This window comes from Meleagris gallopavo, chromosome 2, assembly GCF_905368555.1.
Source record: "Meleagris gallopavo chromosome 2, MGAL_WU_HG_1.1, whole genome shotgun sequence".
Lineage (NCBI taxonomy): Eukaryota > Metazoa > Chordata > Aves > Galliformes > Phasianidae > Meleagris > Meleagris gallopavo.
The window spans coordinates 100,505,587-100,528,772 of NC_139405.1; the positions used below are offsets into that span (position 1 = coordinate 100,505,587).

The window sequence follows — 23,186 nt, forward strand, 5'->3', positions numbered from 1 at the left end:
TTGGGACATTTCACAGAAACAAAAATGTATTTCCTGTATAGACCCAATTAAAATATCTCCGGAGACATGTTTCATGTGCACTTGAGACCTGAAGCCAAAGCTACTCTGCTGGCTTACCGGGAATGAGGTTGCTTCCCAGGGCCTGAAGGAAAGCTGTGAGCACCCCCTGCTGCACTCACTAAAGCTGGGTTCATCAGCAGCCCCTGACCTTGGGACTTATGGTAGGAGGGTGCTCTGCCGTCCCAGGGGCTGAGCAAGAGAGAGAGCTGCCAACAGTTCAGATAACGTTGGAGGGCACTGTAGCATTCAGAGGCTGGAGGAGACGGTGCAACCTCTGTTGTAAAAGGTCGGATTTACCTTTCCCCCTGAGTCTGATTAAGCTCCACAGCTGGATTAGTTTCCTTCACAGTCAGGAGGACTTCGCTGCCCATGCACAGGTCTCTGTGGACTGATGGAAGCTGTGGGTTACTCGCTATGCAGGTACTGAGGCTTTGGTTGCTGCTTCTTTCATTTTCCATCTTGATCTTGTTTTTTTTTTTAATGTTCATCCCGTTGTTTGCACATATGTTTACACTGCAGAATCTGGATGCTTTTCTTGCTGTTCTGTGTGGGACAAGAGAGGCAGATGTCTCCTCCAGGTTCGTGAAAGGATAGTGGGAGAAGCAAGGATGGTTATTTCACTTGTAGTAAGTAATGCTTCTTGTCCTTCAGTCCCACTGGCTAATCTGCTCTCCATGTGCCCTCACCAGGTTTGGTACAGAGCAGTTGCCGCTCCAGAATTTTTTGGATGAAACTGAATAAACTTTTGCTCCAGGGGAAATTCTTCCAGCTGGAAATCAACGGTGAGTCACAAGGGGCTACCCTGAGCACCGTGATGGGTGGGGAATCACCTACACCATCACCATGCATGTGATCTGGATTCTGCTGCCATCTGTGTCGCTGCTCATTTACCCCAGAAGAACCTACCTACACCTAGCCTCTCACACTTCAGTCTGGCCAGCAATCCTATTGGTGAGCAAAGCTTGTATCTACAGCCCCTTTGCCCCTTACATGCAGCTTGCCAGAGGAAAGGTGGAAGGATGGCCCAGTGAGGAAGGACTGACATTTGGCTGTCATGTTTTTCTCTGCTGAGACTTTTTACAACTAACAAGGAAAACTAAGATGAAATTGCAACTTGGATGCATCCTAGACAGCATAAATGACTATGGCAGTATTGGCTGGGTAATAAAACTGGGTAATGAAAACACTTTCAGTGAGAGCTGAGCAAGTACTTCAACAAATAAAGGATTTTTTTTTTATTTTTTTTTAATTCAGCATCACAATATTAGCAAACTGTCCTATATCCAATCGAACAAATGGTCTCCATTTTGCTGAGGAAAACAAAAATCTACTTAACCAAGATGAAAACCAGAAAATGTTAGCATTGAATTGAACAAAGTATGCAATTTGACCCCAAAACAGATTTCTTTCTGTTGAGATCAGTCCACTTTTTCCTGGATTTTGAGCTTTTTTTGATTGATTTGGAGGCAGAACTGAAAAAGTCAAGTACAGCAAGGGTGTGGAGAGAAGTGATAGCTTTTATGAGAGCAACTGATATTGCTGGAAAAGAAAGCCTTCAGGCACAAAAAGGTTGTTTGTTTCTTCCAGCTCTATCAGTTGGTCTCATGAAAGCTATTTTCTCCTCTTCCAAAATTCCTCTCACTTATCTGCTTAGTCTATCCTGGCTGCAAGAATACATCTACTGAAACAGCAGTTATTAGTACTGTTCGACATATAAAGATGACAGATAAATCTTGAAATTACAATGTCAACTAATTAAACCCTATCTATTTGTACAGATTCTTGTGTCTAACCCAAGACCAAAATAGCTCCTTAATCAGAAAAGCAGATAATTAACAGAATATGATGTCGTTAATTCTACCAACATCAAGAGCTGAGCACAGCCAGCTCCCAATGTGCCTATTACTTGGCTCTCCCATAGGCTTAACAGCACACAGTATCCTGCCAAGATGAGCAAACCTGACCCACTCATAGAATTGCCTGTCCAAAATGCATCTTGAGGACTTTTAGAAATGTATGGCCCATAACTCTTTTTTTGACAGTAAAATCAGGAAAGGAGAAACACATGTGATATCTTGGTGGAACTCTGTAACCGTGCTTCAAGAGGGCTGTGGCACAAGCTTCTGGACACAGCACAATGGGTATTAAAGTGTATGTATGTGATGTGGGTGAGCATGAGACATGCCAGACTATCACATGCTCTCTAACACACCAGCAGAGATTCGCCAGCTTCTTAACAACACATGTTGTTGGAGCACACCCAACCCAGCTGGACTTCTTTTCTGAAGAGAGCAACGTGAAGAGGCCTCAGTTCTGCTCAACCCGCTGCTTTCAGCTTTCCAATCCACATGTCATTTCCCAATGTCCTTTTCTGTAGATCCTTATGCTGGCCCCGTCCTGCTGGATGACAGACTAGCATCTCGCTGTGGCTATATCCTGTCAGAAGATGTGTGGGGCAACCCCGTCTTCCGCGCATCTGTGCTCAGCTGTTATGTGGTCAACGAGGTAAGACCTACAGATGGGCCTAAAGCCTCTTCAGACAGTACATCTTCTCCAGTGAGGCAAGATTGGGATATTATATACCATTCCAACAGCACGTTTGGAGGACCCAAGAAGAACTGAACTTGAACTAGTGTTGATGGTGTGTAGAAATGAATAGGCAATGGCCCTTCAGTATGATGTTCGTTCAGTGTGACTGACATGGGATTTCCTCTCCCCAAGAAATGACAGCGTAATGCTGCTGATAAGCTGCCAGCCCCCAAGCATTGCTGATCTGCCAGAGACTTTCTGAAAGCCTCTCTGGAAAGAAGTAGGCATCTGCTTGAAAAAGCAACATTTGCAGTGTGATTCTGGCAGATCATTTCCTGGCTTAATTTGTGTGGTAATGTGCCTGTTAACACATGCCTAGGGACATAGATCACACACATCTATTAGATCCAAATTTGCCTGGTGTAACTTTAGCCATCTGAAAGATAACGTCTGGTCTAAACTAGTTGTTTATGCTTCCACAATAGTCAATGGAGAGAATCAGGCATCTCCGGAAGGTGATTCACTCCTTCCTAAAATATGTATGAAGTTTAGCCTGGATTTCTAATTTCTAAATGTTAGTCAAAACTAAATGAACCTAGAAACAGAACATACCAGAGAAAAACCTCCATATCTTGCCCACATACTTTCTGGCTTGTCCTGAAAGCCCACAGAGAAAATAAGGTAAAAATGTATGGGGAAATCTTATGTTAACATGAACAAGGGGTGTACACTGTACTGTGCAATGACCAAGATTTTCAGACTGAATTTTTTTGGAAGGGTTTTGCCTTTATTTGCTTTCCTGAAGATAAATATACTTTCATGTCAGATAGAAGCATAGCCCATGGCTTCACGTTCAGCTCCTGCAGGACTGAAGGATCAAGAAGACTTTGTAATGGAGCTAGTCAAGAGCGCTTTACCTCCATTTTCCTTCCCAGGCAGATGAGCTGTTTTCACTGACTGTGAACATTAAGGTCTCCTCATTTGCAAGCATGAGGGCAGCTGTGACCTACACTTACCCTATGTACTGCTCCTACTCTTCCTGGGCTTCGAGAGAAATTGTGTGTGAAGAAAACTACATGGAGGTAAAAGTTTTACCACTACAGGTCAAGCTCTCTCCAAGCACAGCAACCTCCACCAACTCCTGTCAGACATAGGTTTTACTCTGTGCACAGCATGCATGCTGCTATTCAGCATAGGGTGCAACTGTGGATGCTTATCAATAAAACATTTACCTACCACAGGTATTTGCATGCAGTGAAATTCAGTTAAGTATACAGATGCTTTAAGCTTGACCCTATAAGAAAATCAGCAGTGAGGCAGCCTGACCTTTTCATGACAATAATTTCATGTTATGGAGTGCTGCAACACAAACAAGAATGTTATCCTTCTATATGAAATTGTTGCATCATGCAACTCAGAAGGACACTCCGTGTGAGCTAGAGCCTGCCTATTTCTAGATTTGGTTGTTCAACCATCTATCAGTATTTCTGGGTGCCCAGCCTGCATGGGAAGGGGGAACCAGTTTTGTCAAAGCAAGTTGCCTGTTTCCCTGTACCTTCAGTGAAGAGAACCAGATGCCTCTGGAAGTCTGCACAGAATGATTTAGTCCATGGCTTGCTAGTTATGAAACAGGACCTTTGATTTACCTGGTTATACACAAAGGTACTCCTCCTTCTGTACATGAACCACTGAAAATGCAATGGTTTTGACCTCCAGTTTAAGGTCACAGAACTTAAAAGAGTGCAGAACCCTTGAGGACACACTTTAATTACCTGCAGAGAATGCAACTTGCTAAATTCATACAGACACTGTAATAGACATTTGAAAACCCTCTACCTGCCTCCCATGCCTGTAATAATGCTGAAGATTTGATTTTTTCCAAATATTCACCTCTGTGTTCCCAGGTATCAGTGAAGACTGATGTCCCTGCAGTTTCAAATGACTACACCGTAGCATGGATGTCAGCACTGCCAGAGGTATGAAGGAGTCTTTTCTAACAGCTTCTTCTTAGTAACCTCATGAGTAATGCTCAGGGCACAGCTCCCATCTCTGTCAAAAAAAAAAGGAATACAACAAAGATGTCACCAGGTACTCAAAAATGCTCTCAAGTTTTCTTAGAGCTCTAGATTGCAAAAAGATATTTAGGAGGGAGAACAGAGCCATGTGCTTCTTATGTTTGTGGAAAATGAGTACAAAACAGACAAAAGTAGGCAGTTCTTCATGCAATGGGTAGTGAATCTGTCAAACACCCTGCCAAAAGATATGGCTGCTAAAATCTTGCTCGATGTCAAGGATAGCCTGGAAACGTTCATATAGGCAAAATCCAATAGGACATACAAAGAAGCTACAGAAAGCTCAACACTCTCTGAGCTGAAAATAATTTGAGGCTGCAAAGTATTAGGAGGCAAATCTATGCTTGTTCTATTTTTCTTACATTTCACTTTCTTCATATGGCCATTTTTGCTTCCAGTTACCCCCCACCCTCCCCACGCACATGGATACCATTTGAGAAGGAGACCATTCAAGACCACAACAGACATTCATCTGATTTATCTTTGACACAGCATGGCCACTTTTGATAAAAGGTGTTCTGTCATGTGACTACTGGACTGCTCCAATAATTGACAGACACAAAGGCAATCATTTAAGGCACTTTTTCCAAGGGGATTTGACCAAGGCCAACAATCAGAGTTTCTGACAGAGTTGGTATGGGACTATCTCTATAGAAAATTCCTTAGTTTTTTATATATTAAGCGTGTTTCTTGTCTGGGTGGACAAGTTGTGTCCTAGTAATAGAACAGATACTACAACATCATAGCTATTTATAAGATAGACTTTGATCTGATGCAACTCGTCTCTCTCTTGCAGACTCAGAATGTTGCATACCAGGTATGGCAACTGATGTTTGTTTCTCCATCAGGGAGAAAGAGAATACTGGTAAGCGATGCAGCAAAACTGGGCTACAGCTTCAATAATACTCTTTCCCGAGTGTACCTCCGTGCTCCCTACCACAGCAATGAATCTGAAATCAGTGTGGTGAGTTGCTGCTCTCACTTGGAAACAAAACTCTGCTCTTCTACTGCCTCCCTAGGCAGTTCGTCTCCCTAGACAAACATCAGTTCGTCTTTTTTCCTGCATCCCAACAGGTCGGTGGTGTGGATATGAACATGATCACTTCCACTTCCATGTATAGGCAGCGGTGGTTACTTTTGCTGATTGACATGACAGTGTCCTGTCCTCTTGGTAAGGTTTTCTTCCGTGCTCACCAAAAATTACTACCTAAGTAGCTAGTAAGAAACACAGACTCCCTGTTTCCCTGTGACCTACTCTTTAAGAGAAGAGGTCTGCAAGCTGCCCTCTGAGCAGCATGAGCTAAAAGTCCATGGCCTTAGTCCCGAACAAACATGTTTGTTCCCTGCTGTGACACATTACTTGTGTTCCTGGTGCACTTTTGGCCCTTAGTCTAGTTTCTCAGACTCCCACATTAGAACTGAAGACAAATAAAATTGCTGCAGAAGGGCCAGGGAACATTCCCTGTTCTAACCTCAGCACCTTTGGCTCTTCACTGTCACCATAACTCCTTCCATAGATGAAGCTCTGTACTTGGGACTCACTAGACCTCTTCTGTAGAGATGTAGAGCTAGTCTAGCTTTTTGCAGAAAGGGGTAGCTGCACCTTCTGTCTCTCTGCTCAATCTGAACAAATAATTTGCTCAATCAGTGAGGAAGAAGGTTATGTTAAATCGTCACAACCTTGAAGCTGATATTTTTAGGAAAAAAATCCAAGCAAGTGGCTCTGTGTCCTATTCCTTTGCCAGTAAAGCAAAATACTGGGACAAAAAAGACAACAGAGCAGATAAGAGGGAGCATGACTGTCAGTAATTAATAAATTAATTGCTCATTTGAAACTGGTAATTGAAGTCTAATATGAGTGTCAGGGTTCTGATGGCAGAAAAGCCATCAGTTGGTAATATCCTATGAGGTGTTTCATTAGTAAAAGCTGTAGAAGTGCTCTAGTGGAAAGGAGTCAGGGAAAACAACCACTGGAGGGGGAAGGCTCACTAGTAACTCCAACTGCCCGGCCTTCTAGGACTGTCTATCTAACTCAACAGATGGTACCAGCTTCACTGATACTACGCTAACATGGACTGTACCAAGTATTATCCCCACATTAGTGCTTCAAGAATCCACCTTTTTGTCTAAAACCATTTTAATGGGTGTCGACGGCCTACATATAGTAAACCCAGACAAGAACAACTACTTACTGGAGCACAACAAGACACATATTGCAGTAACTATCCCCATTGGAGCAGAAGGAGGAAAACTAAAGGTTAGTATGAACCTCTCACAGACTAATACATTTTAGATGGATGATGCACCATGGAAAACATTTCCAACCCATGTTCCAAAAAGTGATTGCTGTTTAAAATTCTCAGATACAAAAAATACCAGAAGACCTAGATATTCCCTCTCTGTGTCTCAAAAGAACTTTCTCAAAAGTATCTCTGATTAGAAAACACGGTAGATGCAAGAGACTGTATTTTCCTGACGACGTCTATGCTAATAAATTATAAGGGGTTCCTGGGTACTGCAGTTCAATCATCTACATTATTACATTAAGATCTAGTCCTGGCCAGGTCATTGGCCATGTCAATGAGCAGTTTCGCAGACAACTTCCACGCAGTCATCACGAGTTAACATGAAACAGGGTTTACTGCCAGAACATAATTTGGGCCCAGCCATTTGTTTTGGACACAGTGTAATCTATGTCAATCTATAGTCACAGGCACAGAGGCAGAGACCAAAGAAAGGCTAAAAGCAAAAATGGAGCTGGCAGTATTCTCACAAGACTCTTTACTAGTTAAGTTATGAAGGTGACAGTAGTGTGATTTTGACTTATCCTCCTCAGCAGTTAGCTTTTTGGTGTATCAGTGGATACTTACATCACCATGGGCACAGTACCACCAGATAAGCTCAGTCTGAAGAGCTGCTGGAAGCGCTGAAAAATTTTCCACACAAAATGGGACAGAACGAGAGACACAACTAATTGCCCTGTGACAGCTAAAAAAGAAAATACATGCAAATACTAAACTTATTTACTAAACTTACTGAGGATGTCCCAGACCCAATACCACCTTATTAAGAATCTCAGCTGCATGTGAGCCAAACATGGACCTGACAAATGGGCCAGGCAAAGAAACAAGATCCCAACATAGCAAAATCCATCCCAAACTTCCCTACAACACTATTTTTCCTTTCTAGTGTAAAAATTTAAACCTTATGCCATCATTCCCTCATTGAGCCTTTGACTATTAAGGCCTAATCACAGATTTTACCTCCTAGAGTTCTGTATCTGGTGGTGTATATGGAATCATTTACAGCATTGACTTGTTCTTGGAGCACACGTGGACAGATGCAGACTGGCAAATCACTAAGTATACTGTCATCAAATCCATCACTACACCTTTCATGCCACAAATACCAACTGTTATCAACAGTAAGTCATTCTTCCCATTGACTTTCCTAGTCTCATCCTTCTGCTGCAATATATGTTGCTCCATTTGACCTCTGCTACACATTGACATTTGCCAGAATGTTCTGAACTCCCACTTCCAATTTGCTAGCCAAAGACAAGATCCGAGATATTAAAAAAACAAAATGAACCTTTAGCACGAATAAGTGTACCATTTATCTCCTGTCTTTATGAGATGAAATAACAATTTTAAGTTGCTGATAAGAACATTTCTGTCACTCCAACCACCAGATTTTTTTCCAAGAATAAAGATCTAGAGTAAAGATGTTGCATTATGCAATTATCACACTGAGGGGAAGAACCGTCTGAGGCCAGTGTCCATGAAAGCCATTTTCTCTTCAAACCAGCTTGCATTTGTTATCTGAAAAATACTGAAATCATCATGTAAAACAGTAGTACAGAAATGTTTGTGTTTTTTTAAATGATGTTTTCCAATGCACTAAGGCACTAGACATCTTTCAGAGATATTTGGATAACTGATACTTAAAAGAAAATAAATTTTAAAAGAGCCCATTAGCATTTATTATCATAGTTTTCCCCTATTTTATGCAGCTCAACTGGATTCTAGATTCCACGGCTGAAAAGTCATTGCACGTCATAGTGCACCTCTACAAAGTTACCGAACCCGCTTTCTGTGAGGTTGTATATATGTATATATTTGTTGTTAATCTCTCGCAGCTTGAAGCAATTCTCATGTACTCAGAGTATTTCAGATCTGACTAGAATACAAACAGTCATTAATCAGAGCCATTAAAGAGATGGCTGTTGGCTAAGTTTCCTGGAACATGAACGGGAGGCCACCCCAACTGTCTTAGTTACTTGATCCACATCAGCAATAATTTGATGTTCTCTCCCTACAGATACTCTGCCAGAGGAAAAGATATTTAATGTTGCATTTGGACACTTTCTTCCTGATGTCTCTCTGGTGGCAATAACAATAGGAAATGTGCCATTTACCCTTAGAGAAGCACAGCACCAAGGGTATAAGATTTATGAAACTCCTTTTTCTAATGGAACGAAAGAATTTATCTTGGAAGTCTCCTTTGATGATCCATACGTTCTAAAGGAGGTAAGATACAGTAGATCTCTGCTGTGTGGAAGAAGTAGGGCAGTCCTTTTGCTGAACAATTGCTCATCTCTTATTAATCAACAACCATTCCTTTATCGTAAAGGTGTCAGTGATCCTGAACTCATCTGAATTAAGATTAGAGATTTGCATGTTGCATGTTGCTCTCCCTGGACCTGTGGGAGAAACGCAGCATCAAGTGTAGCTAGATAGCATGAAATACGACTTCCTTTAGTGTCTGTCAGCACAGCTAATTTCCAAGCACAATGCTGAGCAGGAAGAGGTTTGTCAAATCTCTGTTAAATGCTGTCCCTTGAAACAGGAGTGCCTTGGAAAAATAAATCAATTACTGCAATCTTGCAAACCAGCCATTACCAACATCCAGTAACTCCCGAACCTCCTTTTATGCAGAGCCATTTGCCTGTTGGCACAGGGCAAGCACCACACGGATAGGTACAGGCTGACTCAGGTTATTCTATATGTAATTCTGTTCAGCTTTAGACCATTTGTAATCTAAATATTTGTAAAAAGTATAAACTTGCAGAGGGAATTCAGCCTCTCATTTTAGTGGGAGGATGCTGAGCTGCACCTCTGCCACCCTTTTGACCAAATCACGCAGAGCTGCAGTGCTATTTTCTGTTAAAAGGAACTACATTGCGAACACACGGGACCTGGACTTGCACAAATAATTTCAGACTGCAGTCAAACCACAGTTAAATTGCATTAAAGAGCAAAGGAAGCCAAAGCATTTCAGCAAAGCTAAGTATTTCTTTCAGGTTGAACAGCAGGTTTACCTTCAGGGGCACTTTTACTGAAAGAAATGAGAATACTGAGAAATTTCTCATAGCACCTCCTCGTATCTTCTACCCTACCAATTAATCATTCTCCTGCGTTCAGACCACAGTAAAGATAAGGATTTGGACCCAGACCTCCCTCTTTGGGCTCTTTCACTAGCGGGCTTCTGCCTCCATTTTCTGAGCAGCACTACATTCTCCATATTTATGTTTGGCCAACAGAGCTGTTGAATCCAGTCCAGATTTCTGAATAGTTTTAAGCCAACTGAAGCGACGTTTTTGGAGAAAAGCTGTTTGTTAGGGAGAGGAGAGTGCTAGAATGATTATTTAGTGCTGCTCAGGGTATGCATCCCTGTCTGTTCTAGAAGCCATTGCTACCACAGCCTTATACTTCTCTCTCTTTCAGTATGTGAATAGAAATGAAACGAAATATACCCTTCTTGTTAACTACACTATAAGCGTGGGTCCAGAGATGATACCCTATTATCATTCTGCAGAGGTGGAATGCGTGATTGCTGATATTGGTAAGTTTTGCCATAATATTAAATGGTTTGCATCAACAGCATGGATCAAATTTTCATTGAATTCACAGTGGAGTTAGGCTGAGGATGAGAGCTTTTGGGAAAACCCCACCCTTCAATAGCTCATTATTGGTAACGAGGCCAACTTGCTGCTTTTCTGATGGCAGCTCTTCTGCATACTGGCAAGACAATCTGCCCTCGAGACACTGAGAGCTATAAAAACCAGTGTGTAAAAGCAGTTGGCTAGCAAACTCAGCGAACAAGATGCCTCATAACTTGAACATACATTTACTGGCAAAACTTTCAGACATTGCTATGAGTTTCAGTTTGTCCTCAAATGCAATTCTGCCTCTGTGTCCAGGACAAAACACAAGTGACTCAAATAAATTGCTGTGAACTCCAAAGAGAGCAGCTCTATAAAGAGAAAATCATCTGCTAAGAGCTGAATTTAGCAGTTTATTGAAACAGCCAGGAGGTCCAGTTGGTATTTTTTCAAACTTCTTAGATTTTGGATGTCCCAAAGGTGACAGTTCTGTCCTGTTGCATCTTCAAAGTTGCTCTGAGCTCAGCCTAAAGAAGACTACCAAAAAAATCAATTTACATATGTAGTCCATCTTGCATTACTAAACAGGGAGCAATCCTGTCAGCAAGCTGGCAGGCCAGGGCTAAAGTATAAGGATTCCAGATCCTGCTGACTGTGAGCTGTACATCCGCAGCACAGCCAACAACCATAGGTGATGCCAGTATATCTGTGCACTGCTGCAGTGCCAGTGCAAAATTGAGAGACAGAGATCTGTGCCTGAGGCAAACCCTCATTCACTGTTGACTCTTTATCCCACCTCCTCCCACAGAAATACCAGAAGCAGTTGGTTACTGTGATGAAGAAAACCTCTACCTTATCATTCCTGGTTTTGGCCTGCACCAGTACTGGAACTTGTACCTTGGTACCAAGCTTCTGAACAGGCACACTGCACATACAAATGGGTACCTCACAGCTACCAATGCTACTCATCTGATCCTGCAAATACCTTTGTTTGCTGTGGGAGTCATCTATGAGGTATGTGAACTGCATAACAGCCTTCTTTAAAGCACATAGAACTGTTTGTCCATACAGATAGAGTCACACTGCCACACTATAACAGGTATTGGAAAACCTGTAGAGGGAATGACTCTAAACCAGTGCAAGGAGGACAAGAGTTACCAACACAGGCTTTTCTGGTAATGTCATGTGTTACATGATCTGCAGTGCTAATGCTAAAAGATGTGCACCAAGTGTTTGAAACAGACTCCTCAGTGTTAATAGTAAGAAGAGGCAAAATGTCCCATCTGCACAAAGCCAAAAACTGTATTTCAACATAGCTTTGATGTTCCTTTTAAAGGAACGTTTTGTAGAAATGTTAAAATTGATGTGGTAGTAAATATCTGGAGCATTTTACAATAATCAGACAAAATTTATCTCTCTTTGACAGTGACAAATTAATTCATAACAGAAAACTCCTGCCTCCATGCTGCATCAGGCTTGAGTTGTCACACTGACATAACTCTCATGACTTTTTGGTATTCAAATGGCACAAACTAAAAAGCAGAATTTTGGCCTTAACAGGAGATCTCTTCCATCCCCTCCTTCACAGGAAGTGTCCTTCCAGAAAATTAAAGCAAGGTTTGATGTTGCCTTAAGGAAAGTGAGAACCATGGAGACCTTGCAGACATTCTCCGTTAGCTGCAATTTTAATTCCCCAGCATTTATATGTAAGTTGTAAAAATGATCAATCAACAAAGAGGTCTATACTTCTTCCCTTGAGTTTACAATCAACTCTGATTTTCTCAGTATGCTACCCAGATGGTACTGTAATTATATCTGCCCAAATGAAGACAGTTCCTGGCATTGATATGAGTAGAACCCAACTAAGGGATAGCTCATGCAAGCCCAAAGAGTATAACAAAGAACATGCCTTCTTCAAGTTCCACGTCACCACCTGTGGCACTTCAGTTAGGGTAAGTCTGTGGCCAGAACAAATACATCTGCTGCAAGTCTCTGTCTCTTCTGCATTTTTCTTTTGATGCCTGCCCCAGAACCCGAGACAATTCAGTTTTTAATGAGCTTCCTATATGCACAGTTTGAAGGTGATCACATTGTTTATGAAAATGAAATCTCTTATGAGAAAGAGATTCTTCCAGGACAAAGCCAGCCGACAATCACAAGAGATCCAGACTACAGGTAGGAGCAGCAACTGCTCAATGACAACACACTTTGGTAGTGGAAAGAGAACACATAAATTACTGTTTTTCCCATTATAGTTTAACAGTCTTGTGCTACTATCGAACAAAAGAGACAGTGATGCTAGGTGCCTTCATTAGCAAGCCTTCTGCATCACATCCCTCTGGCTCTGGTACAATAGTGCCAAGGTCAAATTCTGCAGGTAGGCAATTGTCTTTTTTCTTTTAATTAACTTTTTACTCGGGTAGATAGTGATAGGACAAGGGGGAATAGTATTAAGCTCAGAGAGGGAAGGTTTAGATTAGACGTCAGGGGGAAGTTCTTCACATAGAGAGTGGTGAGGTTTGGAATAGGCTGCCCAGAAAGGCTGTGGATGCTCCATTCCTGGTGGTGTTCAAGATCAGGTTGGATGGTCTGGCCCTGGGCAGCCTGGTCTAGTACCAGATCTGGAGGTTGATGGCCCTGCCTGTGGCAGGGGGGTTGGAATTGATGATCCTTGGGGTATCTTCCAACCCAAGCCATTCTAGGACTCTATGATCTTCCTACAATTTGGAACTGCTGTGACTTTTTCACTTGTAATCTGCTTTCTACTAAAGAACATCACCAACATTTCCTTATCTGCAGTACACAGAAGGATAAGACAAGCTCTGAATGTAGTTTCAAGAGTGTCCAAAAGTAAGTCTTCAAAAAAAAAAAAAAAAAAAAGAAAAAAGAAAAATTCCAAATATGTTTTGATCTAAATAAAATTTTAACCAATAACAAAATCCCCTAATGTTTTCTCAAGGTGCATCTTTCGTGGATTTCTACGAGCCCAATGTGGCAATACTCAAGCGACCCACAGAGTCTGTGTTTCTCGAGGTGGAGCTGAAAGATGAGAGCCCTGATGCTGAGTTATACCTGGATAACTGTTGGGTAACAGGGTCTCTAGATTTCAACAGCACCCCAAGGTGGAACATCACTGTGGATGGGCAAGTAGTAACTGAATGACCAATGTGTTCATCAGAGGAACTATGATTTCTTCTAGATCTTTTGATCTGTTCTCTCAAATAGGTGTGAGATTAATGGCAGTGAGTATGTTGCAGAGTTCTGCTCAGTAGCTGCTAGCTCTAGAGTGAGACATCCTTCTCATTTCAAAAGGCTGGCAGTAAGGACCCTGACACATCGATTGAAACAGGTAAAGTTAAGTAAAAGGCTCATCCACCATTCATGGACCCAATCTGGAGTACTTCTTAAGATCAATTAAAAACCCAGCCAATTTAAATATCTCACAGAATTAAAACCTATCCAGCATCCAGCCCAAGTAGCCTGACTGGTGTATAGATTTAATTTAGTTCTCTTCTCAAATCCCCTCTGTAACATGATTCCAGTGACTTGAAATTGGACAGTCTGGAGTAAACAGTGAAGTTTGGTATGTAAATATGATTTTTATATGGTGTTCTTGAGATTTTATAGGGACATATTCGCAGCACTTCAACTGAAAATGTCTAGAACAGAAAATTCAACTTTTGCACCATAACATGCAACAAGAATTTGACCCTGTCATCTCTCACCTGCCAGTCAGACATCCCCTCAGAAGCCAGCTCAGTAGGCAGGGAAGCAGAGGAATGTGTGTCTGGCCTTACATTTTGGAGAATCTGTTTTCCTTCAACATTGTAAGAAGAGCAAAGAAAACCCAGGACAGTCAATTGGGAGTGCATTGCTCCTCGGGTACCCAATTGAGTGGATTCTAGCTCAAGTCATGGCAGCACCACTGTCTAGGCAGCTTAAGCACATAATTTTTTTACTTGGCCTTTTTTGAGCTGTTCAACTTGTGAACTTGCTAGAAATGAACATGATGCAATTCTGGCATGTGCTACTTCCTAAACGGGCAGCTGCATCTAGCGCAAGATTGAGTTTCTGTCTAGCTTTAATACTCAGCCTCACTGAGGCTCATGAGGTTTTCACTTCTCTCGTCTCAGCCTCTCAGTTACCAAACTGCCTGAGGGCTTCTTTGACACCAAATTTGAAATTCAAAGCAGGTTCAGCTAGAAGGTGTCATATGCAAGTGTTCAGACAAACCTGAGTCTAATCAACTATAACTTCTGCAAAAGGAGAACAAAAGGCATAACAATGCCTGCAAGAGAGATCTCATGTGGACAAAATGGTTCTGCTTCTTCTCAGGTGTATGTGCACTGTTCAGTGGTAGTCTGCTCTGCTGCTAACACACTGCCTGGCATTCCTTGCAGAGGACAGTGCAGTCCGAGCACAGAGAGGAACGGTAAGTGCTCAGGAGAAAAAGATCCATAGCAAAGCACTCCTGGCCTAATGATTTCAAGAGATTTAGGACTCTTGATTTTGGTATCTGAAATGTCTTGAATATGGAGTCTGTAATGGTACCTTGAGCTCATAGTTTAATACATTAGCACTGAAGCACAGCATTTATATGTTCTTGAAAAGATACACAAATATGTGTCATTCTCAGCCTTTCTAGGTCACAATTCAGCCCACTTCCATGGTTATGTACTTGCTGGACCAGTCTGGATTGTTGAATCAGACCTAAGATGAAGCACGTAAACTGAATTTGGTAAGAACACTTGGCCCTGTGCACTCACTTAGGTCACCATGTTTTGAGTCACACATGATACATACCTTGTCTTATGAGACCTTAAATTTCTGGGATGCTGTCTCCATCTTGGTTCTGATACCTTTTCAAAAGCATTTGGACAAGAACTTGGGAACAGGCAGGGTATGTGGTCTCTTGGTCTAAGCTTGAACCAATAAAGAAGGAGAGCTACCTGCCAAGCAAAACACAGGTGGTACAGCTCTAGAGAAGATGCCAGCAGTAAAGCAGAGTATACTGGAGTCAGGCTGTAGAAGGCAGTTTTGGAAACCTGGAAGATGCTACTTCAGCAGGTTTTCAACTGGACCACCTTCAGCAGTCATCAGGATTCAACTGAAAGAAAACGGATTCAAAATATTAGATACAAAGAGTAACAAAACATCACTGCACCCAAATCCCCCCAAAATGTTAGGGCACACCCCATAGCTTTGTCTGTCTTTAGAGGACCAGAGCTATTCACTGAGAGCTCCAGCTTCACTCATCACTTTGCTGTGTGTTCCAACAGCATCCAAAGGCTCTGCTATGCTGGCTACTCTCTAAACGTGCATCCAGACACTGAAGCTACCTCTCAGTGATTACAAAACTATCTTGCTTGAAGTGAAAAGTTCAGACTGTGTGATTCAGGACAGCTCTACAACACTGGAAAGTGCTAAGGTCTGCCAACAGGATTAGCAAATGGTGTAACCTGTTGTCTCTCTGAAGTGACAACAGAAGAAAACTTACCAGAAAATAACCCCAAGCTTCAAAATAACACTTCTTGCTTCTTCCAGCTGTTGAAATATCGATTTGCAGATCATGAAAATTATTCTTCCAGTTGCTGAAATATGGATTTGCAGATAACTAAATTTATTCCAATCCTGATTACGGCTGCTTCTTGAAGTGACTGCCAATTCCTCCATGTGAATGCAAAGTGAAAATCTGAAAAGTCAAATAAAAATACATACAAACTAATGTAAGCACAGAACATCTCTTTGCTAGTTTGCAACAGCAATCGTCTGGTGTACTACTGCTGGCTCCAAAGAGTCAGGCAATCTGCTACTTAGGGCTTCTTCCACATGCAACACAGTGTCATACCAGTTGTTTTTTAATTATAATACTGCATTGATCTGAACTTCTTGGAAACTTGCTGGTTCCCTGCTTTTGTCTCCCCTAACTCCAATGAGGGAGAACAGATGCTCCAATATCAGGGAAATGAACAACTCATTTGATTATTTATTTTCTTTGAGCACAGAAAACATTTTCTAAGAGAATAAAAAAATGAGAAGGGTTATTTTCCAGAGATCAAGGACAGAACAGGTATGTAATCACCTCTAACTCATTCTCAGGACGTGCCTATGCTAACTGAAGGTAGACTGCAACACAATTCGGTGTTCAACAGCAGCAAAGATGTGGCAACTGCACCAATGCAAATTCAGACTAACAACACACACAAGTGTGGTGTCCTATGGGTTTGTACAGGTCATGCAGTCTGATCAGTGCATAGACGTGGATGCTTCCCTCCAGCAGCAGCCCGGCAGTTGCATTCCTCTCTGCTGTACACGCACTGCACTCTGCTGTCCGGAGCTAGCACTGCACAGCCCAGCTGGCCTACCACACGTTCTTCAAGGCAACACAGTCCCCATTTTTGGTGCTCACAGTAGCAAGCTCAACATTTTATCGTCACCTAAAAAGCATTTTGAAATATGTAAAGTAGGGCTGAAAGTTAAATACTGATGAGTGAACACGAGCTCTCCTTGTCCCCATTCACAGGGGACACCTTCTGGTTCCATGCAGATGAGAATCATAGAATAGGATCATAGACTGGCCTGGGTTGAAAAGGACCTCAAAGATCATCTAGTTTCAACCCCCTGCTATGAAGAGGGTTGCCAACCACTAGACCAGGCTGTCCAGAGCATCAGGTCCCCTGAGGTTCACTCACTATGCATCTCAGGAAAACTCCTCTACAGTGAGTGGAATAACCCACATCATTCCCTTTTTGCCCTGGGAAACCAGGAAGGAGTCCAGCATTGCTCCCTACTTGTGCAGCCAGCACCTGGCCAGCTGGGAGATAATTCCCTCGCTGGCAGGCTGGGAGGGGACAGCAGGAGGTGAGATGCACCTGCATTTCTTTTTCCACAAGCATTTCAGGTTCCCACATTCACAGAGATCCAACTGAGAAATTCCACACTTTGCTTGCCTCCTCCTAGTCTGGTTGCTCTTCTTGGCAAACTTTTTAATGCTCAATCACAAGCATGTTGGGTTTATGCACTCAATTTAGATTTGAGTGCATCCTTCCAACACTGTGCTTTAGTCAAGCACCCAGCCCTTCCAGCAATCATGAGAGTTACAGATCCAGCTTCTACATCAGACCTACACTAATGCTCTAGCACACGAAACGCATCCTCCTTCTATCAGTAGTTTTAAGTTCTGAATGTTGTTTTTGCCTTTTTGACCCTCTGCCTTTCCCATCGGGGCCAGCACTGCTGCGTAGCTGAGCTGGGTTGCACGAAGGCATCCATTCCACCCTGCTTGAACAGCACACCTTTCGCTCCTACTTCACTTTTAACTAGGTTACCTACCAAGTGAGACAGTGCATAGCACAGCCCTCAGTTTAACAGATTTTCAGCTATCTAATGTTGGCTTACCTCTGCTGTCCCTATGTTGAAAAGGAATTAATTCTTACCCCTTACAACCTAGGCCTTTCCCCTCAATGTGCCACCACTTCTCTGTCAGAATGACCCTCCTTGTTCTCCATGCTGCACCTCACATGCTAACTATACATGAAACATTTCTCAGACTGTTCCATGCCCTGGTTTGGCCTGCTAGCCTGCCCTTCTGTCATCTTCTCCTACCTTGCTGCAAAAGCACGGAAAGGCCTTTGCAACACAAAACGGGCAAACTGTGTGACTCCTCCTCCTGTGTCTCAGCAGAAGGAAAATCAGGGTATACTAGGAAAAAGCACAGGATGATGTTATTCTTTGCCACATCCTCTGAACAAGTAAATTTTGGAGTCTGTTGATTATTTTCCTTCAGTACCTGGAACATTCTGTAATGCATCAGGGAAATAAAGACTTTTTTCTTTTTTAACTTAGGGTATCATGCCGCGTGCCCAAGTGGCCAAGAAGGCCAATGGCCTCCTGGCTTGTATCAGAAATGATGTGGTGAGCAGGACTAGGGAAGTCATCCTGCCCGGTACATGGCATTGGTCAGGCCTCACCTCAAGTCCTGTGTTCAGTTTTGGGCACCTCAGTACAGAAAGGAAATGGAGGTGCTGGAGCAGGTCCAAAGAAGGGCAACTAGGCTTGTGAAGGCCTTGGAGAATATGCCCTGTGAGGAGAGACTGAAGGAACTGGGGCTGCTTTAGTCTTGGGAAAAGGAGGCTGAGGAGAGACCTTGTTGCTCTCTCCCAATATCTGAAAGGTGCTGACAGCGAGAGCAGGGTTGGTCTCTTCTCACTGGTGACAGAACGAGGGGAAATGGCCTTATGTTGTGCCAGGGTAAGTTTAGGTTGGATATCAGGAAAAACTTCTTTACAGAAAGGGTTGTTAAGCACTGGAATAGGCTCCCCAGGGAGGTGGTTGAGTCACCATCCCTGGATGTGTTTAAAAACCATTTGGATGTGGTGCTCAGGGACATGATTTAGTGGAGGGTTGTTGGAGTTAGGGTTCTATGGTTAGATTGCGGTTGGACTCGATGATCTTTAAGGTCTTTTCCAACCTGAGCGATTCTATGATTCTATGACCAGGTGAGAACAGTTACTTGTTGCCAAATTAATCCCAGCTATGCGGAACTGCCAGTGAAGGCTACACGAAGGAAAGTATCAACAGCTTTTGGAGAGTAGGTTTATAGGTAGGAAACGTTGGGAAAGCGGCTGTGAATTATTCATGTTTGAAACATTTCTGGCCAGAGCAACAAGCCAGTCCGTACACATTCACAGCAGCCACCTGTTGGACTTAATGGTACCACACTGGAGCTGTGGCGAATGCTTTGCAAGAGGTGGTGGAGCGGACAGCCAGGACTGACCCAGATGCTCTACAGAGCTTTGCAGTTTTCAAGCACAGACAACCCCTGAAGCCTCGTGAAAGTATAAAGCCACCACACCTCAGTGTTGCAATGCATCCAAAGTAAACAGTCCGGGCTTCTTTCACAAGCTGAAGTTTGTCTGAATTTTATATGGAACACTATGTAAAGAGTTTTACTGCTCTCCATTAGATTTTTAGTTCTTAAAAGGATTATAAACAGAAAACCTTGCAGGACAAGGAGAGTTAATAAACACGTCCTCAAGCTTTTTGATACATTTTCAACAGTTGTGAGTGACAGACCACCACACAGCACTATGTAATAATTTCTCAAAGTAAAACTTCAGAGGTCATATTCATCTGTTCATATTGCCTTACAACTTTTGATGACAAGTATAGTATCAGCTCATCTTCTCACCATCAAACAAGCTGGTAAGATTTCTCAGCTTTGGAGACTGGGTAGCATGAAAAATACAAATCCTTATGTGCTATTTTGGACACAGAGCATCAAGATACAACAATGGAAATGGAGCGTGTGCTTAGTATATCCACAAAGTCCAAAATTCATCTTTGTAAAACCTAGTCACAAACTCCTAGAGCCACATTCCAAAGTATAAATGGTTAGATTATGCCATCACGCACCACATTTACTTAATTTGTCCATTGCAGTTGTTAGTCACTCATCCCAAACCTGAAAGCAATCTTGGTATGACTGCTAGGGAACCACAGAAAGAAGGCAAAGAAGTTCAAAGACTGACATCTGCTCCCATAACTTACCCAAATGTTTCTACCACTAACTATGCAGGGTTCAGGATCATCCACATCATCACAGCAAGGAGAATTGTCATTAGGGCCATTTGTTAAAATATATTGTAATTGTATTGTAATTGTATTTGTTAAAATATATTGTGTGCATATATATGTGTGTGTATATATATATACATATTCTCCTAATGTCAACTGGGGCAACTAATATTCTTCCCTTTCTTAAAACCTTTATACTTTCATAAGCATTATTAATTCCGTTATTAATCTCTGTTTGATATTTTTACAATGAGATCAAAAAAATGTTCTGTTTCAATCTGTTTAGGTAATGCAAAAGTAGCTCTAGAAGAGAATGAACTTATAAAGGACTGAACTCCTCATGAAAGGTACATTTGGTGTCTCCTGAAAAGGTCTGCAATTTTTCTTAATACACGAACACCCCGAAGCCTTTAGCTTCAAACTGCTGTCATGTAGGCAAACACTAAGACCTTCATTATTGTCACTGTGCTTCTCACAAATCACAGTCTTAATAATTTAAATGTTTTAGATCATAGAATCATATAGAATCATAGAATGGCCTGGGCTGAAAAGGGCCACAATAATCACTTGGTTTCAACCCCCCTGCTATGCGTAGGGTCACCAACCACCAGACCAGGCTGCCCAGAGCCACATCCAGCGTGGCCTTGAATGCCTCCAGGGATGGGGCATCCAAAACCTCCTTGGGCTACCTGTTCCAGTGCATCACCACCCTCTATGTGAAAAACTTCCTCCTAATATCTAACCTAAGCCTAATCAAACTAAATGAGGTTGCCCACAAAAGTTGTGGATAGCCCCAATCCTGGAAGTGTTCAAAGTCAGGTGAATGAGGCCTTAGGAAACCTAACCTAGTGGGCAGCAACCCTGCCCATGTCATGGGGATGGAACTGGATGATCTTGAAAGGTCCCTTCCAATGCAAACCATTCTGTTTTTTCTCCATGAAGGATATTTAAAACAATATGTGAAAAAAGACAGAAACACGGCTTTAATAAGGGAACTACATAATTCGATAGCTGCTGCTAACCTTCCAATACTTTCTATCAAGTGTTCCTGAACAAAATGACAAGTGACTCACAGAGATATAAAATTACGCTTTTCCAAAACACAAAAAATATCAAATAGTTTATTTTAAAATTACAATACATTTTTAACTTATTTACCCCAGAATGACGTTTCTTCAGTCAAGTATAGCGAACGTAAATAAATGATCCTGTTTCATCCATCAATGACAAAAATCACTTAAGTGTTCAGTAAAACATGTTCACACCATTAACCACATCTTCAATAACCTCGCTTTTGTTTTTCTTCTTTGTCAAGAATAGCCTGTTTTAGACTTAATGCAGCATCTTCAAACTGAGGGTTCAACTCTAAAACTTTCCTGAAATCTTTCATGGCCTCATCAAAGCATCCTGTCCAAAAAGAAAAAAAAAAATCTTTCTGTTAACTGCATAGTCATAAAACAGAAGAAGGGCTCATAATCATAGAATCATCGAGGTTGGAAATGATCTTTAAGATCACCTTGTCCAACCACCCACCCATCCCTACCATGCCAGACTTGTAGGGTCTGGAGCACAAGCCTGGGGTCTGGAGCACAAGTCTTATGAGTAGCAGCTGAGGGAGCTGGGATTGTTTAGTGTGGAAAAGAGAAGGGTCAGAGGAGACCTCATTGCACTCTACAACTTCCTGAAAGGAGGTTGTGATGAGGAGGAGTTTGCCCTCTTCTCCAGGCAACAAACAGGACCCAAGGAAATGGCCACAAGTTGCTCCAGAGGACATTTAGGTTAGACTAAGGATAAGGAAGGAAGATAAGGAAGAACTTTTTCTCTCAGACAATGGTCAGGCACTGGAATGGCTGCCCAAGGAGGTGGTGGAGTCACCGTCCCTGGCAATGATCAAGAGGCGTCTGGATGAGGAGCTATGAGATGTGGTTTTTTAGTGCTTGTGGTATCAATGGTAATGGGAGGACAGTTGAACTAGGTGATCTTGTAGGTCCTTTCCAACCTTGTGATTCTATGATTATATGCCCACTAAGATGTCTCTCAGTGCCACATTTCCACAGCTCTGGAACACCTCCAGGATGGTGATTCCACCACCTCCCTGGGCAGCCTGTGCCAATGCATCCTTAGAGGAAACGTTTCCTAATATTTGACCTAACCCCGCCTGGTGCAACTTGAGGCCATTCCCTTTCATCCTATTAATGTCACCTGGGAGAAGAGGCTGACCCCCACCTCGCTACAACCTCCTTTCAGGGAGTTGCAGAGGGCAGTAAGGTCTCCCCCGAGTCTCCTCCACTCTGAACAACCCGCGTTCCCCGCTGCAGCCCCATCACACTCAGGTTCCAGGTATCTTTCCCCGGCGTTTTCCCGGCTCGTCACTCTCCAGGTTCCCGCAGATGGAGCTCTCCAGCCTGGGCCGTCAGTCAGACATTACAACCCCTCCCAGCTCAGACGGAGCTCCCGCCCCTCCCGGCTCGGAGCAAGGCCGAGGGCCACGGTCGGGTCGCTCCGCCCGCCTAGGTCAGACTGCCCCGGGTCACTCGTGGAGGCGGCGCCGTACCCAGCCGGTAGAGCACGAGGCCGCGGTTGTAGTAGGGCACCTCGAAGGCGGGCTGGCTCTGGATGGCGGCCGTGTAATCCTCCATGGCGGCGTCGAAGTCCACCCGGAGGTATTTGATCTGCCCGCGGTTATTGAGAGCGGTGGCGAGATCGCGGCCGGTTCTGCGCGGGGAGATAGCGGCCGTCAGAGCTGTGAGGGCGGGTAGTGCCCCGCACCACCCACTCCCCTCCCCGCCGTACCCCGCTCCCCCCGCGATGAAGCGGCCGTACAGCTCCTCCGCCGCCTCGAACCGCCGCGCCGCGAACTGCGCGTGCGCCGCCGCCAGCAGCTCGGCCGTGCCGCCCGCCGCCGCCTCGCGCTGCATGGCGGGCTTCCCGCGCGGCGCCGTGTGGAGACTTCCGGGGCGGCGGAGGGGACGGGCACGTTCGGGAAAGAGGGCCGGGCTGCTCGCCGTGGCGGTGCCTGAGGAGAGCCGCCCCCGCTTCTGCGGTGACTAGTGCGGCCCTCAGCG

At 43.3% G+C, this 23,186-nt stretch overlaps 3 protein-coding genes across 4 annotated transcripts in view; 1 reads left to right on the forward strand and 2 right to left on the reverse strand.

The window, feature by feature from the left end:
* Window positions 1-346: 346 nt before the first annotated feature.
* Window positions 347-16,224, forward strand: LOC100541906 (zona pellucida sperm-binding protein 2-like). The gene is made up of 23 exons (XM_085218076.1): window positions 347-480; window positions 580-638; window positions 750-842; window positions 2,438-2,565; window positions 3,525-3,671; window positions 4,494-4,565; window positions 5,458-5,625; window positions 5,736-5,832; window positions 6,701-6,918; window positions 7,932-8,085; window positions 8,982-9,190; window positions 10,388-10,505; window positions 11,354-11,559; window positions 12,134-12,251; window positions 12,331-12,497; window positions 12,620-12,720; window positions 12,801-12,922; window positions 13,345-13,395; window positions 13,505-13,688; window positions 13,771-13,894; window positions 14,881-14,977; window positions 15,182-15,283; window positions 15,825-16,224. Exons 1-22 carry the CDS (start codon window positions 452-454, stop codon window positions 15,262-15,264), a joined length of 2,745 nt encoding a protein of 914 aa, XP_085074202.1. The 5' UTR covers window positions 347-451; the 3' UTR covers window positions 15,265-15,283; window positions 15,825-16,224.
* A 5,011-nt stretch (window positions 16,225-21,235) lies between these two features.
* Window positions 21,236-23,186, reverse strand: TTC32 (tetratricopeptide repeat domain 32). Of its 2 annotated transcripts, none has more exons than XM_085218078.1 (3): window positions 22,945-23,186; window positions 22,676-22,836; window positions 21,236-21,528 (listed from the first exon to the last, which is right to left on the reverse strand). In XM_085218078.1, the coding sequence occupies exons 1-3, from the start codon at window positions 23,037-23,039 to the stop codon at window positions 21,401-21,403; spliced, it is 384 nt and encodes a 127-aa protein (XP_085074204.1). In that variant the 5' UTR covers window positions 23,040-23,186; the 3' UTR covers window positions 21,236-21,400. The 2 variants fall into 2 exon arrangements, with proteins under 2 accessions (XP_085074204.1, XP_085074203.1); XM_085218077.1 differs by having other exon boundaries at window positions 22,915-23,186.
* WDR35 (WD repeat domain 35) overlaps window positions 22,696-23,186 on the reverse strand; it is a 37,714-nt gene continuing 37,223 nt past the window's right edge. The window contains exon 28 of the transcript XR_014881658.1: window positions 22,696-22,836. The gene's annotated coding sequence lies outside the window, so the exon portion shown is untranslated. The remainder of the gene's footprint in view (window positions 22,837-23,186) is intronic.

Excerpts from the sequence above, each read along its gene's own strand:
- LOC100541906 (XM_085218076.1), top strand. The coding sequence starts at position 452 with ATGGAAGCTGTGGGTTACTCGCTATGCAG. Across the intron at positions 8,086-8,981 it reads AATACCAACTGTTATCAACA|ATACTCTGCCAGAGGAAAAG; the intron begins GTAAGTCATTCT and ends CTCTCCCTACAG. Across the intron at positions 12,923-13,344 it reads GCCAAGGTCAAATTCTGCAG|TACACAGAAGGATAAGACAA; the intron begins GTAGGCAATTGT and ends CCTTATCTGCAG.
- TTC32 (XM_085218077.1), bottom strand. The coding sequence starts at position 23,039 with ATGCAGCGCGAGGCGGCGGCGGGCGGCACGGCCGAGCTGCTGGCGGCG. Across the intron at positions 22,837-22,914 it reads TTCATCGCGGGGGGAGCGGG|AACCGGCCGCGATCTCGCCA; the intron begins GTACGGCGGGGA and ends CTCCCCGCGCAG. Across the intron at positions 21,529-22,675 it reads CCTCGTGCTCTACCGGCTGG|GATGCTTTGATGAGGCCATG; the intron begins GTACGGCGCCGC and ends CTTTTTGGACAG.